Consider the following 16,912-nt stretch of genomic DNA (forward strand, 5'->3'; position numbering starts at 1 on the left):
GTGTTCTAGAAATGTGATACATCCACTCCCTACTGATGTACATGTGCACATATACAGGGAGCTCAGCCGATTTGATCTTCCACTATACTGACCGCCACTCTGAAGGGTGCCCCAATCTTCAAATGTGACTATTGGGAAAGTATAAAGTACTCCCAAAGGAAAGGACCCAAAAAGCATGTGTGCAGCAATTTTGGATCCTAACGCATACTTTTTCATTAATCCTAAAAAAAATTGGTAACCTGTTGGGCTTTGTTTCCCTTTCAGCATAATGGTCAGGAGTGGTGAACTTTGATCTGGAGAACCAGGTTTGATTCCCCACTCCTCCACGTGAAGCCTGCTAGGTGACCTTGGGTTAGTCACAGTTGTCTCAGAACTCTCTCAGCTCCACCTACCTGTTGGGACCTGTTGGGGGTGGCAATTGTAAGCAGCTTTGAGACTCCTTACGGTAGAGAAAGGGGGGTATAAAAATCAACTCTTCTTCTTCGTTGGGAAAGAGGGAGAGGTGACCATAGAAGCTCTTGAGTATGTATTTGCTATACTGCACAACAAAGCAGGCACAATGCCGACATTTTTCTGGAAAGATAGCTGCTCTAGCATAGGGAAATCCGAAGCAAGTTTCTTTAAAAATTTCCTGCAGGTTAAGATTGAGGAATTGATAAAGTAAATCCGGATAAACCATCTTTGGGCCCGATCATGGATACATTAATGTTCAGCTTAGACCAGTTCAGCCCAGGTTAGAATCCCACTTACTGGGATAGAAACTAATTTCAGTTTGTTAAGGTGCTCATATTTGGTTGCCCTGACTAACTGTTGGAAGATTTCCATCTTCAGTCTCAGCACACTGTACAAGAGAAGGAAGAGCCCACACAAGTCAGGCCATTAAACAGGTTTGTGCCCATCATCTTTTTTTCATGTTTTTATTAAGTAAAATTACATTTACAAAATTTAAGACCATTCAGACAAATAAAAGAAAGAGCAAGATCCCATTAGATGTACAAAAAAGGATCTAAAAGAGGCTTCATCCATATTCAGATGACTATGTGGGCTATTAATGAATGGGTACCACATTAGCTAAAAAGATTCAGCAGATTCTCTATTGATTCATTAATGCATTAGATCTGTAAGCTTCGCCATTTCAGCTAGATTCCAGGATTCACACAACCATTCTTTCTTTCCACTTTTTCTTAGACCAAGTTCTTGAACAATAAAACCATAAAACTTAAATAAGACCCATCTCGAAAAACACCTCCCTTTGTCTCTTCTCTGCATCCTCTAAAAAACTAGCAACAAAATAAGTACAGTGGTGGTCAGAGTCCTCTAAGAGGAACTAAACCTTTTGCTCCAAAGTTGCTCGAGAAAATGTGGACCATTTGTTAAAACATGGTATAATCCATTTTAGCCTAAGTTGTTATATGTAAGGACAATGCAAAAGGATATGTGCCAAGGAGTCCACTAACTGAAGAGGGCAGGGACACAGCCGGTCTGAAAAGGTGATCTTTAGCATACGGCCCAGCAAAATAATTCAAAAAGGGCAATTAAATCTTGAATGCATAAAGATTCTACATAGCTCTGGACTAACGAGAGAATCCATATAGGAAGGAAGATTACCCTTAGATAACAGGCCCAGGGCAAGTGGAGAACATGTCCTCCGAGCATCAAAATGAGCGTAACTCTTATCTCTAGCATAGATAACTTTGGCCACATGTTTTTTACAATGATCTACAGAAGAAGAAGAGTAAAGGTCTTCCACCTTCAAATTTACAAGTGATAGCTTATGGTCAAAATGCTGGCGCCAGGGAGCCTTGTAAGAGTCCTTGAGGGTTAAGAATACCAAGCTGTCTTCTGGGGAAGACAATTTATGGAATTGTCTACAGCAGAAATCCATATAGGGGCACAGTACAAAAGTTGTGACAATACTATTGAGTTAAAGACTCTAACAGCTGCTGGGATATAATGTGCCCCATTAGAGAAAAAAATCGCAAAATGGCCTTTAGAGTAGCTGTAGACTTCTGAGTAGCCAATTGTTTATGACATCTCTAGGACAAGGGGGAATGAAATAGGACACCCAAATACCTAAATGAGGAAACCTGGGAAATCTTCCGTCCATTAATTATCCATGTCTCTCTTTTGTTGGAAGAGCAAGGTGCAAACTTAATAATTTTAGTTTTGTAAAATTTATATATAATTCCTCATACAAACAATAAGTATGGAACCTTTTCAGAACTCAAAGAAGACCAACCCGGGTTTGGGAGAGTAAAACTGAGTCGTCAGCATAAAGTAAGAGAGGGACTGAAGTATCCAGTAAGTTTGGTGCATGGAAAGAAGGGTCAATAACAAAGGCTCGTGAATCAGATACAAATTTAAAAGGGATGGTGCTAAAGGGCACCCCTTTCTAACCCCCCGGACAACAGGAAAAGGAGCAGTTAAATGACCCTCCTTATTACATCACACTTGGGCTGTAGAATCAGTATAAAGGTTTTTAATTAATCACAACAGTCCCCCATCAATTGTGGTGGACTTCAGTTTAGCCCATAGCTGAGTTCTAGATATGGAGTCAAATGCATTTTAAAAAAATCTATAAAAGCTGCATATAGACAGCCCTTCCTTGAGACGGCATACTTACTGATCAAGTGGGGTAACTCATGGCAGTGATCAAGTGTGCTATATCCCTTACAAAATCCCACCTGTTCTGGGCCAATAATCTTGGATCTGTCCATCCAAGACTGAAGTCTATTCAACAAAAAAGCTGCATAGATCTTACCAACTACTGACAACAAATTAATAGGTGGAAAATTCTTAGGGTTATCCTTATCTTCAGCTTTATAAATTATGCTAGAACACCATTCGGGGGGATCACACCAGTAGAATTCACTCGGGTAAATAGGCTAGCCAAAAGAGGCAGCCACCAGTCAATGTTATTAATAATAGATTCTGCTGGAATGCCATCAGGGCAGGCAGCCTTCCGAGTGTGGAGACCTTTAATAAGGTTCGCTATCTCTGAACATGGAACTGGTTGCAATTCAGGGAAAGCATGAGGCATTGTAACATCTAGATTATCACCATAATTCGGTTTAGAATACAATGATGAAAAATATGATACCCAGGTCTCGGCAGTGATAGCATGAAGGAAACTACCTCTCGTTTTTAGAGAAGAGGAAACAATCAACCAGAATCTAGAAGAGTCATTGTACCAGGCCGTGTTAATTAACATCTGCCATGATCTCATTCCGGCAGCAGCTTTCTTTTCCTTTATGATGTGCTTAAAAGCCCTCTTAGCAACCAGTAGATCTTTCACTGAGCTATCGGTCTGAAGCTGTCTCATTAATTGCAAATTTTGAGATACTAGACTCTCAGCAGCCCTACAAGCTCCATCAAACCAATTATTTCTTGGAACTGCTTTACCCACAGGTGTCTTAAGGTAGAACGGAGAGAAATTTTTCATCAGTGTAGAAAAGAGACCGATCCCCTTCCTATGGTCAGTAGCACTCATAATCACTATATAAGTAGCCTGACATTCTTTTGAGCTCAGGACTACTTTCAAGAGAGCCCAGGGATGGGGACCAGCAAATGGCACTCAAGCCCTCCCTTGAGTTTCCAAGTGAACAATTAAACCTTTTGCTAAATAAAGGGGACTGGGTAAATAGAGAGTGGTTATTAAAGGTAAATGGTCACCTCCCAAAAACTCGCCAACCCCAAAATCAATGATGAAAGGGAGAGCAGCAAGGTTAACTAAACAATAATCTACAATACTACACCCCCTTGTAGAAATAAAGGTAAATCAAGGCCCATCCATCCATTTAGCATTATTAAGCCAAACTGAATAATCAACTTGAATAACAGAATGCCTGCTTGGTTAATCTTTTGATCTCTGGTTCTTCTTTCGAAGCACCCCTGTAAAACAAAGTCAACAGATAAATCTGGAATTATACCAAGGACAGTCTCATCTGAAGGGCCTACCCTGGCATTAAAATCCCTCCCTAGGAAAAATTTAGCTCAAGGGAATTCCGTAAAAAGTCTTTCAAGTAGACAGTATAAATCTGACCAATTAGAAAAGAGTGCTTGTTTTGATATGGCAAGAGAGATATAAATAGAAATACAAAGGGCAGACCACTGATAATTAGGAGAACTGGTAAAGCCAAGGGTGACTGGCGATCAATTTCTAAAACCTTAGGTGGCCACCAAACATGCCAGCCCAGCCGGAGGACGTCCCCTCCCCTGGTCCCTACAATAGCTGGGCATGTATCATCTTATATCCAGGAAAAGAAAAAGGATACTGCTCCCAAGTTTCCTGGAGAAGGCTCACCTGGAATTCTCTTAACCTATCTACAACCTCTGAATCCAAAGACTGACCCTTCCAATCCGCAAGGTTCCAAGAGAGTACCCTCAAAACCCCATTCTCATTCTTCAGTAGTCAATTATCTAGTGATGGTAGTGAATTGACTAATCTAGGAGAACACTTAGGGAAGGGCATTTGAAATAGCAGGGGCAGGTCAACTGGGAAGGGGTGTGATAAGCCAACTAAGCTAGATGGGCAATTAGAGGGGAGCACTTGTGGGGATGTGGTCAAATCAACTGCTAATTTAGAAACACTGATAGGCTGAGAAGAAATATTTTGCAGAACATGTTTTCACACAGCCATTCAGAGATAGTAGGAAAATCAACTAACCACGTTATTTTACAAGTATATTTGCTGCAGGATGAATGTTCAAAATCAAAGGGAAAATTGGTAATATTCCCAACTGACCAAGAATAATATTCAGTTGATGAAGATCATAGCTCATTTTTCAATTCATTATAGTATCAAGCTTTTCCTGTTATTGCTAGATGATGGGTCAATCCCACCACATATGTGACAAGTTAACATTTCAGACAATGGTAATTGTTTTCTGGCTTGGTTCATGTCTAAACTGAGCCTAAAGCGGTTTTAAAATGACTTGCAGTGCCATCCTAAACAGATTACACCCTTTTAAAGTCACGGCTTTATGGAGCTGTTGAGAATGTTCTTGAATACACACCAGGTGCTTTAACTAAACTATGCTCCCAGCATTCCTTTGGAACAGTGATTGTTAAAACCAGCATAGACATGCATTGTTTCTTGCATACCGGATATCATTCAAAGTTAGTTATTTATTTAGCAATTTATAGCCTGCCTTCTACCCCCAGCCTTAAGGTTGGGGTCAGGGCAGCTAAGTAAGAAAGATCCCTTATTACACATAATTGCTGTTCTTCCTGCTAAGTGAAACAATAAAGAGATATCAATCAGTATCTGAGCTGGTGGTCCTCTTCTAAAAATATACAACTGGGCAAAATTTAACTGAGTTTCAGTAATGACTAAAATGGCATCATCTCACCATTAGAATCATAGAGATGGAAGGGACCACCAGGGTCATCTAGTTCCACCCCCTGCACAATGCAGGAAATTCGCAACTACCTCTCCCCCACACCCTATTGACCCCCTACTCCATGCCCAGAGGATGGCCAAGATGCCCTCCCTCTCATGATCTGCCTAAGGTCATAGAATCAGCATTGCTGACAGATGGCTATCTAGCCTTTTCAGAAGGCAATTTGTAGATTGTGCTACATTAACTTTTAAGACTTCTGCATGACCAAAAAACAAAGAGGTGGGACATGCATGCCCTTCAACATTACTGTTTGCAAGAAACAAGGATTTTGTGCAAAGGACTTATCAGCTCTGTTTTAAAGAAGCTAGATTTTTTTTTTAAATAGAGAAATTATACATAAATTTGTTTCTCCTGCCCACCAAAATTATAAACGCCTCGAGTTAGCTCATTTTTGGAGAATGTTTGCTGTCAAGAAGCAATGAAGTGCCAATGCAAGCCAATTGAACTTAGCCATTTGTTTACCCAAGAAGACAACAGCTGGAGAAAAACAGCGGATTTTAATAATTAGCCAGTTACATTAGATAAGGGACACACTAGTATACGAGGTAGCATTACAATAAGGCGGCTGCTGCAAAGGGATTAGAAAGAATTAGTAATTAACCTCCTTCAAGATCAAAATTGTATCCCCCTGGGTGTGGAGATGGCTGGGGAATTGTGCTTAGCACCAAAATAGTACACTGCATTTATTTTTACAACCCCCTGGCAGTTTATACTAGTTACAGCTCTCAATACTAATATGTGGGAAATAGCTCCAAAGCACGTTGTGAAAGCAAGTGAAAACTTCATAAGCAAGAAACAAAGTGCTTGTTGATGATCTATCAGGCATCCCAATCAGCTTACTCACATGCTTACATCTTAGTCTAATGTTGCTAAACTGAGGGGGCAGACTGGAATGTTACAACTTCTCCGGAAAAAAACTGAGCCAAGTGTAGGGTTGCCAATCTCCAGGTACTAGCTGGAGATCTCCTACTATTACAACTGATCTCCAGCTGATAACAGATCAGTTCACCTGGAGAAAATGACCGCCACAGCAGCGGCCGGAGACCGGCATCCGGCCCTCCCCGCTAGCGTTGGGGCCTCTTATGGCGGCGTAAGTAGCCCGGACACTGGTGTGGAGGGCCCCACTGCTGGAGCAGCCCCTTCCTGGCCTCCTCTGAGGACTTTCATCTTCAGAAGTCAGGAAATGTGCTGTAAGAAGCACTAGATCGCTTGCCTGGCTTAGTATGTTCTTAAACTGAAGCATGGCAAACCACAACTTACACCTCCTCAGCTAAATTTGATTGTAGAATTCATTCAACATTTCTATTGTTATTAAATTAACGCATGTAAAATAATTAAATACAAGACTACCATATTTTTCTGTGTATAAGACAATTTTTTCCTAAAGAATTTTAAGAAAAAAATTGGGGGTTGTCTTCTACACGGAAGGTTGCCACTCTCTTCCCCGATGGGCAGGGAAGAGAGCGGGCGGGGAAGAGCCCGGTCGCCCTGGCCAGCCGGCGACAGGCCTTCTGATGGTCCCCGCTCTCTTCCCCGCCTGTCAGCAGATGAGTTGGAAAAAGAGCGGGCTTTTGGACTACCAGTTATCACTACATTTGCTCTATTGGCTGGGGCTTCAAAATGGGCAGCAAGGAGAGTAAAGGGGAAACAGTGGATGTGGGAAACCTTTATGAGTTCACCAGAGGGGCTAAGGAGATAGTTATGATGCTGGAAGAAATCTGCCCCCATTGAAGAGCAGGGAGGGGAAATTCTCTGACTTGGCACCCATTTCCTGCAGCAGTTCCTGTGGCTAGCAGGAGAAAAATAATGTTAAAAAAATCACCATCAGGTGACAGTGTGATGTCACTTCCTGGGAAAACCTGTAAGTGATGTCAGTAATCTCTAGGAATTGTCGGATGTGACCATTTTACCAATTTTACCATAGAGTTCCCAGCAATTCCTACAGACGATTGACTTTATTTCTGGGTTTTCCCTGGATGTGACATCATGCTGTTCCCTGATAACAACCCCAAAGTCACTCACCAGATTTCCCCAAGTTGCCAGCCCCTATTGGCAACCCTAAGGAGGAGGAAGGTGCCCAGGTATCTTTATTCCCAGGGTTCTTCTGAAAGCATGTTCAGCAGTTTCGTGCATGCTAGGATCCCAGGGAATTGTATTTCCCAGTAACTATTAAGGACCAGTGGTGTGCATTTGGCTAAAGCCAAACCAATCCCCCACCCAAAAAAAAAATACCTTATCAGCATTTTTCTGGGGGTTTTAATACCAGAAAAAATAGTGGCAATTTAAGGGAGCCGAAAAGCAGATACCAAATAATGCAAAAAAAAAAAATTGGCATTATTATTTTTTGGGCCCACTGCCATTTTAAAGACTAGTGAGGAGTCCCCTCTCCCACTCCTTCTCTCTCCCCCCCCCCTATTCCCTTCACTTGCCTCCCACTGCCTTGCCACTGCTGGTATACATGGGACAGCCTTGAAGCAGCTGAGCTCATTCCTCCAAGATCGGGGAGAGAAGGTGGTGCAAGGGGAAAGGATGTCTCCATGTCACCCATTGGTGTGTGGAGTCCCTTGGGGGCAGTCCTCTATCTCATGTTATTCAACATCTATATGCGTCCCCTCACCCGGCTGGTCCAGAGTTTCAGGCTGGGCTGTCACCAGTACACTGATGACACCCAGCTGTATCTCCTGATAGGGCCGTCTGGAGGCTGTCCCAGATATACTGGCCAGGTGTCTGGAGGGGTGGTTGAAGCAAAGTTGGCTGAAGTTATAGCCATCAAAGACGGAAGTCCTGTGGCTGAGTCGAGGAGATGGGGAGTGGGTGACCAGCTACTGGCCTTTGATGGTGTGCAATTAACAGCAGCTGCATACTTCAAGAGACTGGGGGTGATCCTGAATGCCTCCCTTTCAATAGAGACACAGGTCACCAATATACCCAGGGTGGCTTTTTACCAACTCTGCCAGATTAGGCTGCTGGTACCCTACCTCTCTCATCCTGACTTAGCCACAGTGATCCATGCAACGGTCACCCCCAGATTGGACTACTGTAACTCACTATATGCAGGGCTTCCCTTAAGGCTGATCCAGAAACTTAAACTAGTCCAGAATGCAGCAGCGTGGATCCTTGGAGAGCACACATCCAACCAGTGCACCACCAGCTGCACTGGCTCCAGATTGAGCACAGGGTCAGGTTTAAGGTTTCCGTATTGACCTATAAAGCCCTAAATGGTCTGGGACTGTCGTACCTTCAAGACCACTCTCCCAATACACCCCTTAAAGAGCTCTCCGCTCAGCTGGAGAAAATCTACTGGAGATTCCCAGCCCGAAAAGCATCCGGCTGTCCTCAACCAGGGCCTCGGCCTTCTCGGCCCTGGCCCTGGCGGAAAACTATGTCCAGTGAGTTTCAAGCCATGTGGGATCTGAAGCAATTCCACAGGGTTTGTAAAACTGAGCTGTTCCACCAGGCATATGGTTGAGGACAGTGACAGTTACCTTCGGCCTGGCCTCCCCTCCTTCTCCTCCTGACCCGCCTCTGTTGTGGTTCCCACTACGGTTTTTGTTTATTCTGTCAGTAGGGTATTGCTGCTATCATTGAAGGCACTCGTTTTATCTTATTACTGTTGATAATTTTATTGTAAATTAAGCTTGCTGTAAATTGTTTTAGATGGATGTGATCTGCTCTGAGTCTGACCTAGCCAGGAAAAGCGGATTAAAATTCAAATAAATAAATAAATAACCAACCTACCTGCTGGCTGGGTCTGCACTGCCGCCGCCTCCAAAGTCCACAAAGTCTTCCTCGATGGTGCATTCAGCTTTGTGTCGCTGCCTCTGAAGTCAACATGGACTTGGGAGGCGGCAGCTCAGAACTGAACTTTGGGCTCCACTTGGCCAAGCCCAGCATACTGCTTGTGCCGCCACCTCAGCCAATGAGGGGAAGAGGGGGCTGGATTTTTTTGGGTTCAGGTTTGATAAACCCGAAAAAAATTGAATATCCGGAAAATGCCAATATTTAACTTTGGCTTTTTCGGATTTTTCAAAAATTTCCAGGTCTATTAAATCTGAACCTGAAAAATACTGGGGGGGTGGGGGGATGGTGCACAGCCCTATTAAGGACCCAGAAGGCCTCAAAAGCTACATTTCTAGGGCTCTCGCTACCTAAAATAATCCTGCTTCCAAACAAAGGCTACAATAGCAACACTTCTAATCACAACTGTGGGTCACTGTTAACCAGGGAAAGGGAAGAGGCAATTTCAAGTGAAGCAGGATAATGCAGTAGTTGGGGGGGGGGCATGACTTGTATAGGTCCCTATGACTCAATCAAGAGAGAAATGAAGCCTGTGGATTGGCCCAATCTGCATCAAGCAGATCTAAGAATATGGTCTGAAGGCACTTGATACGCAACCTAGGCAAGTGTGAGTCTGGTCAATCAATGACTGTTGATTTCCTGACAACCCTATGCACACTACCATAACAATAAACAACTGTGGGATACAAAAGACTATAAATGAAGGCAGTGTAGTTTACCTTTTTTTATTCAGTGATATCTACCTGTTTATATTTCATTATGTGATTAACAAATGCCCACCCTTTCCCCAAGTAATATTATCTCCAGTTCATTTTCATGTCCCTTGCACTATCTGTCAGGACTCCAGACCATCTAATGCAATATTATCCTAATAACCTCTAGTCAAAATAAAGTCTGACTTGTAAATGCCACTAAAGGTTAGTAAATCAGCTAGTGACAGGAGACAATAACCCCAACCTTATGGCATTCAATAGACATGACTTTAAACAAATATCCCTTTTTTCTAGAAAATGAGTAACCCAGGTACAGACTTTGTATTTGTGCTAAAATGAATTTTTGCATAAATAATTCACATCAGTGTACAGTATTTTCAACAGCATTCAACTGTTGACAACATAGAACACTGTAACTGTAAGACAACATAGAACTTTCTTGCAGCCTAATGGAGAATCACCACAAGAATCCAGAATATACTGTGTTTGTGCTGATCTCTAATACTGATTGGCTGAACGGTGTGATGACAGAGAATATTCCAGAGTATTCCAACTGTTGGGTGGGGAGAGATGCTATCAGAATATTTGCAATTATGTGTAAGGAAAGGGAAAGTTGCCTCTCTAGCTGGGATTTAAACCTCACATGTGTGCTGTGACAGCCATAGCTTCATGAAACATACTGAAGACTCTGAAGAATTCCTTTGACATAGGAAAGCTAAGTGAGCCCAGCAGCAAAGTGGCCAAATAAAAATTGAAAAGTAGGCTACGGATTGAGAAACAGAATCTTCAAGGATGGGTAGGTCTAGATAAAGGTTTACCAAAAAAAAGGGCAGATATCAGAAAGTGATGCCAGAGAGGGCTAATGATACTAGAGAACAGTTTCTAAACACATCTTATCACACATAAGGTCAGGAGGGGTTGGAGAGATGAATGAAGAAGGTTGGTAGGGTAGATAAGAGATAGTGTGGCTGAACAGAAAGAAGCAAAATAGGCAGTGGGTTGAAAAAAGAAGACAGTTTGTGGGTCTTGGTGGTGAAGAAAAGAAAAGCCAAGGAGAAAACAGGATGGGGGCAAAACCTGTCCTAGACTTACAGACAGCAAGAGCCATGCACAAATAACAGGCCATTTATGCAGGGTCGATTTTGATGCTCACTCAAAGCTCCTTTTTTAAAAACAACCTTTAAAATGACTATTCAGGGTCCCGATGCAAGAGGTGAAAGTCAAACAAATTCCACCCACCCACACTCACCTGCTCCTTCGTTCCTTTGTTTGCATAGCCATTAGCAATTGACATTTGCATTGTGAAGTGCTGTGATTCTTCATGTGAATGCTTTGAGGTGGGGGCGGAGCACATATAAAAGGTCGCGTTAAAGGGGCTCTTATGAAATGCGAAGCAGGTATGTGCCAGCTTGACGTCTAGGATGACGGTTCAGCGTGAAGAAATATTTTTAAAAATATGAGGGGCACTTCAGCCTGGAACGTGCTGCTAATTACCAAGCATAAACGGCCTTAGATAGAAGACAGTGATGGAAGGAAAAACAAAGGGGGTCTAGAGGCTAAGAGGGCAGCTGTATATTTAAAAGTACATTTAAAAGTTACACAGATGAGGACTTATGCCAGTCAAGGCTTTTACTATCATTGCAGTATTGCAACCTGGCTACCATGGCCAACAGAGGCAATGTGGTCAAGAAGCAAAGGATGCTGGGGGATGGTGGAAGCTGCATAAATTGATTTGGACTGGAGAGCCAGTTTTTTTGGTCTACTGGCTTGGAGACCAACCACTGCTTACACAATAATGTATTTATTTCATTTATACCCCACTTTTCTTCCCACTCCTCCATATTTGGGGACCCAAAGTGGCTTACAACGTTCTCCCCTTCTCCATTTTATTCTCACAATAAAGCCAAGTGGTAGGTTAGGCTGAGAATGTGTGACTCTAGCAAGCTTACATGGTAGAGTGGAGATTCGAACCTGAGTGTCCCAGATGCTAGTCTGACATTCTAACCACTACACCGTGCCGGCTCTGGAGACAGCAGAATGTAATTGTTAAGTCCGCGTGGGGAGGACACACGAGGTCGAGACGGAGTTCCACAACAACACAGCTTTATTGATTTCAGCAATAACAGATGGAACTGGGGAACTATACAACCTGGCCCTGCTTATATGCTCCCCTGGTCCCAGGTGGCCGCTCCCCCCCTGATCTGTGATAGGGGGAAAACAACCCCCAGGTCACCAATGGCATGACCTGGCTTAGGGCCAATAGGATGTGTTGGCTGTGGCCAATCATGCGAGCAGGGCCTAGGATCCTTCGCCCAGGACTCAAGCTCCTGGGCTTCCTTCATTATGGTCTTAACTGATGCCCATACATTACACCCCTCCCCCCTAAGTCCAAACACTCACGAGCACACAAAGTCTTTCAGGTGGCGGGGTCGTGTTCGTAACCGCTGCGACCTACGCAGTACCGGAACTGGTGTTGTGGGTGGTGGGGCCGCGTCTGTGGCAGCAGTCGGCCCGGGTTCGCAGGAGGTGGGAGAAACGGCTTCCAGGAGCTCTCTGTGCATGCCGGCAGACAGGCGCTCTTCGCTCGGCTCGCTCTCCCCTGGTGCGGCTTGTTCCGGCACTCTGGGAAGCTCTGGAGCTTCTGTGGCAGCGGCGCGGTCGGGCTCGTCAGCCAGTCGGCGGCGCAGCTGATCGATGTGTCGCCGGAGGACTCGACCCTCGGGGGTGGCAACCCGGTAGGATACTGGGCCGGTTGCGTCCTGCACGGTAGCCGGAATCCAGGCTGGGCCCATTCCATAGTTACGGGCATAGACGGGGGCATCCTGCTCTACGACTCGTGGGGTTGCTGGTTCTTCTCGGTGGCGAGGGCGTTCTGGCGCAAGGTCGGGGTGTAGCCGGTCAAGTGGTGTTTTTGGCCGGCGGCCCATGAGGAGCTCCGCGGGGCTTTTTCCGGTGGTGGAGTTGGGCGTGGTGTGCTGGTACAGAAGGAATTCTGCCAGCCCCCTGTCCCAGTCGTTGCGCTCAATGCGCCGCATCGCTTCCTTGGTCGTGCGGACCATTCTCTCCGCCTGTCCGTTAATGGCAGGGTGGAACGGGGCCGAGGTCGTGTGGCGGATTCCATTTTTGGCCAAGAACTCTTGGAACTCCGCGGACGTGAATTGGGCCCCGTTGTCGGAGACCACCGTGTCTGGCAACCCATGGGTGGCAAAAAGCTTCCGCAGTTCTCGAACCACCACTCGCGAGGTCATAGAGCGTACATCAGAAACCTCCAGCCACTTGGAGTAGGAGTCCACCACGATCAGGAAAGTTTTGCCCTGGAATGGACCCGCAAAGTCGATGTGGAGGCGGGACCAGGGCTTGTGGGTGGACTCCCAATGGTGAGTCGGGGCTCGCGGCATCTCGGGCCGCGACTCTTGGCACGGCTGGCAGCGGCTCACCCACTCTGCCACAGCAGCGTCTATGCCCGGCCACCACACATAGCTCCTCGCCAGGGCCTTCATGCGCACTATGCCTGGGTGGCAGGCATGCAGGGCGTCCAGGACCTTGGTGCGCAGTTTGGCTGGAACCACGACACGGTTCCCCCAGAGCAGACACCCCTTGTTCAGCGAGAGTTCATGCTGCCGCGTGAAAAAGGGCTTGAATTCGCCCTCCGGCCTGGCCGCCGGCCACCCCTTCCCCACCCAGTTCAGAACGCGGGCGAGGGTGCGGTCCTTCGCAGTGTGAGCCGCAATGTCCGAGGCATGCAAAGGCGGTTCAGGCAGGGTCTCCAGCAGCATGACGTTGTAGGCCAGGGACGGGTCCGGGTCGGAGTCCTTGAGCGGCAAACGGCTGAGTGCGTCGGCGTTCGCGATGCTGGACCCGGGGCGGTGCAGTAGCCGGAAGTCGTAGGCGTTGAGAAAAATCGACCACCGGAGCATACGGGGGGACAGGATTTGTGGTGTCTGACGATCCGGCACGAACAACCCCAAAAGTGGCTTGTGGTCGGTGATGATGCAGAAGGGGCGGCCATAAACGTAGTCGTGGAACTTCTTCACGCCGGCCACGCCGGCGAGCGCCTCCCGGTCGATTTGCGCGTAATTCCTCTCTGCAGTGGAGAGGGTCCGGGAGTAGAAGGCAATCGGGGCCTCCCGACCGCCTGGCAGCTGGTGGCTCAGAACCGCTCCGACACCGTAGGGCGAGGCATCGCATGTTAACACAACAGGAAGCTTCTCATCGAAATGGACGAGCAAGCTGGAGGGAGACAGGAGGGCTTTGGTAGCCTCGAACGCCCGTTGATGCGACTTACCCCACGCCCACGGGGAGGATTTGTCCAAGAGCCGGTGGAGCGGCTCGGCAACCGACGCCTTGTTAGGAAGGAATGCGTGGTAAAAGTTCAGCAGGCCGAGGAACGACTGGAGCTCCTGTTTGCTTCGGGGCGGCGGGGCGTTGTGGATCGCCTTGATCTTGTCGGGCGTGGGATGGATGCCCTCTGCGTCGATCAAGTAGCCCAGGAACTCCACCTGCGGCAGGCCCAGCTGGCACTTCTCTCGCTTGACCGTCAACCCGGCATCTCGGAAACAGCGGAGCACCCGGCGGACGCGATCCAGGAGCTCGTCCTCGGAGCTTGCGGCAATCAAGACGTCGTCGAAGTACGGGACGACGCCAGGCAAGCCCTTCAGGAGGTCTTCCATCAAATTCTGGAAGATGCCCGGGGCCGTGCTGACCCCGAACTGTAGGCGTGTCACCCAGAAGGCACCCCGGTGAGTGACAATCGTCTGCGCCTCGGCCGACTCGGGGTCCATGGGCAGCTGCTGGTAAGCCTGAGCGAGGTCCAGTTTGGCAAACACCTGACCCCCAGCAAGGGAGGCCAGGAGGTGGCTGACAACGGGCACGGGGTAGGCGTGCGGCCGCAGCGCAGTATTAATAGTACATTTGTAGTCCGCGCAGATGCGGACGTCCCCGTTGGGCTTGAGCGGCGTCACGATTGGGGTCTCCCAGGGGGCGTTGGGGACCGGTACCAGTACCCCCTGAGCGACGAGACGGTCAAGCTCCGCGTCGATCCGGGGCTTGAGGGTGAAGGGGACGCGGCGAGGCTTGAGGCGGATGGGCGCAGCGGCGGGGTCGACGTGCAGGCGGACCGGCGGCCCCTTGTAGCAGCCCAGTGGGCCCTTCCACACGTCCTCGAACTCCGCCCAAACGTCGTCGAGGGCGGCCTGGCTGATGTGGTGGATGCCGCCGATGTGAAGGCCGAGCGCCGGAAACCAGTCGAGCCCCAGGAGGCTCGCGCGAGGCCCCTCGACCACTATGAGGCGGAGGCGCCCGGAACGGGCCCGGAATTGAACGGGCACGTGGGCCTCCCCCCGGACCGGCACCCGGCGCCGCTGATAGTCCCAAATGGTGACGCGGGATGGTCGCAGCTCGGGGAGGGAGGCAGAGCGACGGCCCAGGTCGCGGTACGTGTCCATCGATATAATGGAGAGAGCCGACCCGGAGTCCACTTCCATCTCGCAAGGCGCACCGCCGATCTTGACGACGATGGCGACCTTGTCTGCCCCGTGCACCTTGTGGAGGGAGACGCTGTGCAGCTCGGTATCGCGGTGACCCCGGCGGCCGCTGGTGGGCTCATCAGCGTCCAAGTCGTGGGTGGGGCGCGGGGCGCCGTCTTTCCTGGCTGGGCGCGAGGACCGACCCTTCGGCGCCGAGCGACAGACTTTGGCAATGTGGCCGACCCTGCCGCAAGCCCGGCAAGAGGCGTCGCGGAACCGGCAGGAGCGGCGGTCGTGTCGCTCGCCACAGCTCGCGCACGGTCGGTCTGTGGTACCCCGAGCCCGGCGCCCCCGAGAGGCCCCGCGGTCACTCAGTTTGTGAGCCTCGTCCTCGTCGCTGGAGGCTGCGTCGCTGGCGCTCTCGTGGTGGACTGGAACCGGGTCGCGGGGAATCGGTGTGGCCCGGTCACCCAGACGTCCGGGCCGGGCGGAGGATTCGGCCGCAGTGGCTTCCTCGATGGCTGTGGTCAGCGCGAGGTCCTTCTTGGCGAGGAGCCGGCGCCGCAACTTGTCGCTCAGCAGGCCAAACACGAAGCGGTCACACAGCCGGTCGTTGAGGTCTGGGAACTCGCAGGAACGGGCGGCCGTGCGCAGAGCGGCGATGTATGCAGCTGCAGATTCCCCTGGTCCCTGGTCCCGCAGGTGGAACGCCAAGCGGCGGGTGGCCCGAGTTGGCTGGGGGTTGAAATGGCTCCCCAGCGCCGCCATGATCGCAGGAAATGGCGTCGTCTCCAGTTCGGCGGGAGCCAGCAGGGACTGAGCGAGGTCAAAGGTCTGGGCCCCACACACGCTGAGGAAGGCGGAGCGCTTCTTCCCGACATCGGTGATATCGTTGGCGTCGAGGTAGAAGGCCAGCCGGCTCGCGTAGCTCTTCCAGCCGCCCGGTTTGGTGGGGTCGAATTCTTCCAGAGACCCCCGGGTAGCCATGTCAGCGAAGTGTTGCGTCTCAGGTGTGTCGTAGTGAATTCAGCAAGGGCAAGCCGGACTGCCTACCGGGCACCGTGAAGTCGCAGCGACTCGCAGGAGATTTCAGCGAGAGTGATTTCGGTAGCAAGCCGGACTGCCTACCAGCCTTCGTCGCCACTGTTAAGTCCGCGTGGGGAGGACACACGAGGTCGAGACGGAGTTCCACAACAACACAGCTTTATTGATTTCAGCAATAACAGATGGAACTGGGGAACTATACAACCTGGCCCTGCTTATATGCTCCCCTGGTCCCAGGTGGCCGCTCCCCCCCTGATCTGTGATAGGGGGAAAACAACCCCCAGGTCACCAATGGCATGACCTGGCTTAGGGCCAATAGGATGTGTTGGCTGTGGCCAATCATGCGAGCAGGGCCTAGGATCCTTCGCCCAGGACTCAAGCTCCTGGGCTTCCTTCATTATGGTCTTAACTGATGCCCATACATTACAGTAATATTTGCTTTTGGTGCCACTGGATTTGGGGCCTCTCAGCCACCTGCACAGGTCCCACT

At 48.8% G+C, this 16,912-nt stretch overlaps 1 protein-coding gene across 1 annotated transcript; it reads right to left on the reverse strand.

Annotated features, from left to right (window-relative positions):
• Positions 1 to 12,309: 12,309 nt before the first annotated feature.
• Positions 12,310 to 16,365, reverse strand: LOC130473203 (uncharacterized protein K02A2.6-like). Its single transcript, XM_056844731.1, has 2 exons — positions 16,007 to 16,365; positions 12,310 to 15,469 (listed from the first exon to the last, which is right to left on the reverse strand). Exons 1-2 carry the CDS (start codon positions 16,363 to 16,365, stop codon positions 12,310 to 12,312), a joined length of 3,519 nt encoding a protein of 1,172 aa, XP_056700709.1.
• Positions 16,366 to 16,912: the final 547 nt, after the last annotated feature.

Source organism: Euleptes europaea, chromosome 2, assembly GCF_029931775.1.
Source record: "Euleptes europaea isolate rEulEur1 chromosome 2, rEulEur1.hap1, whole genome shotgun sequence".
NCBI lineage: Eukaryota > Metazoa > Chordata > Lepidosauria > Squamata > Sphaerodactylidae > Euleptes > Euleptes europaea.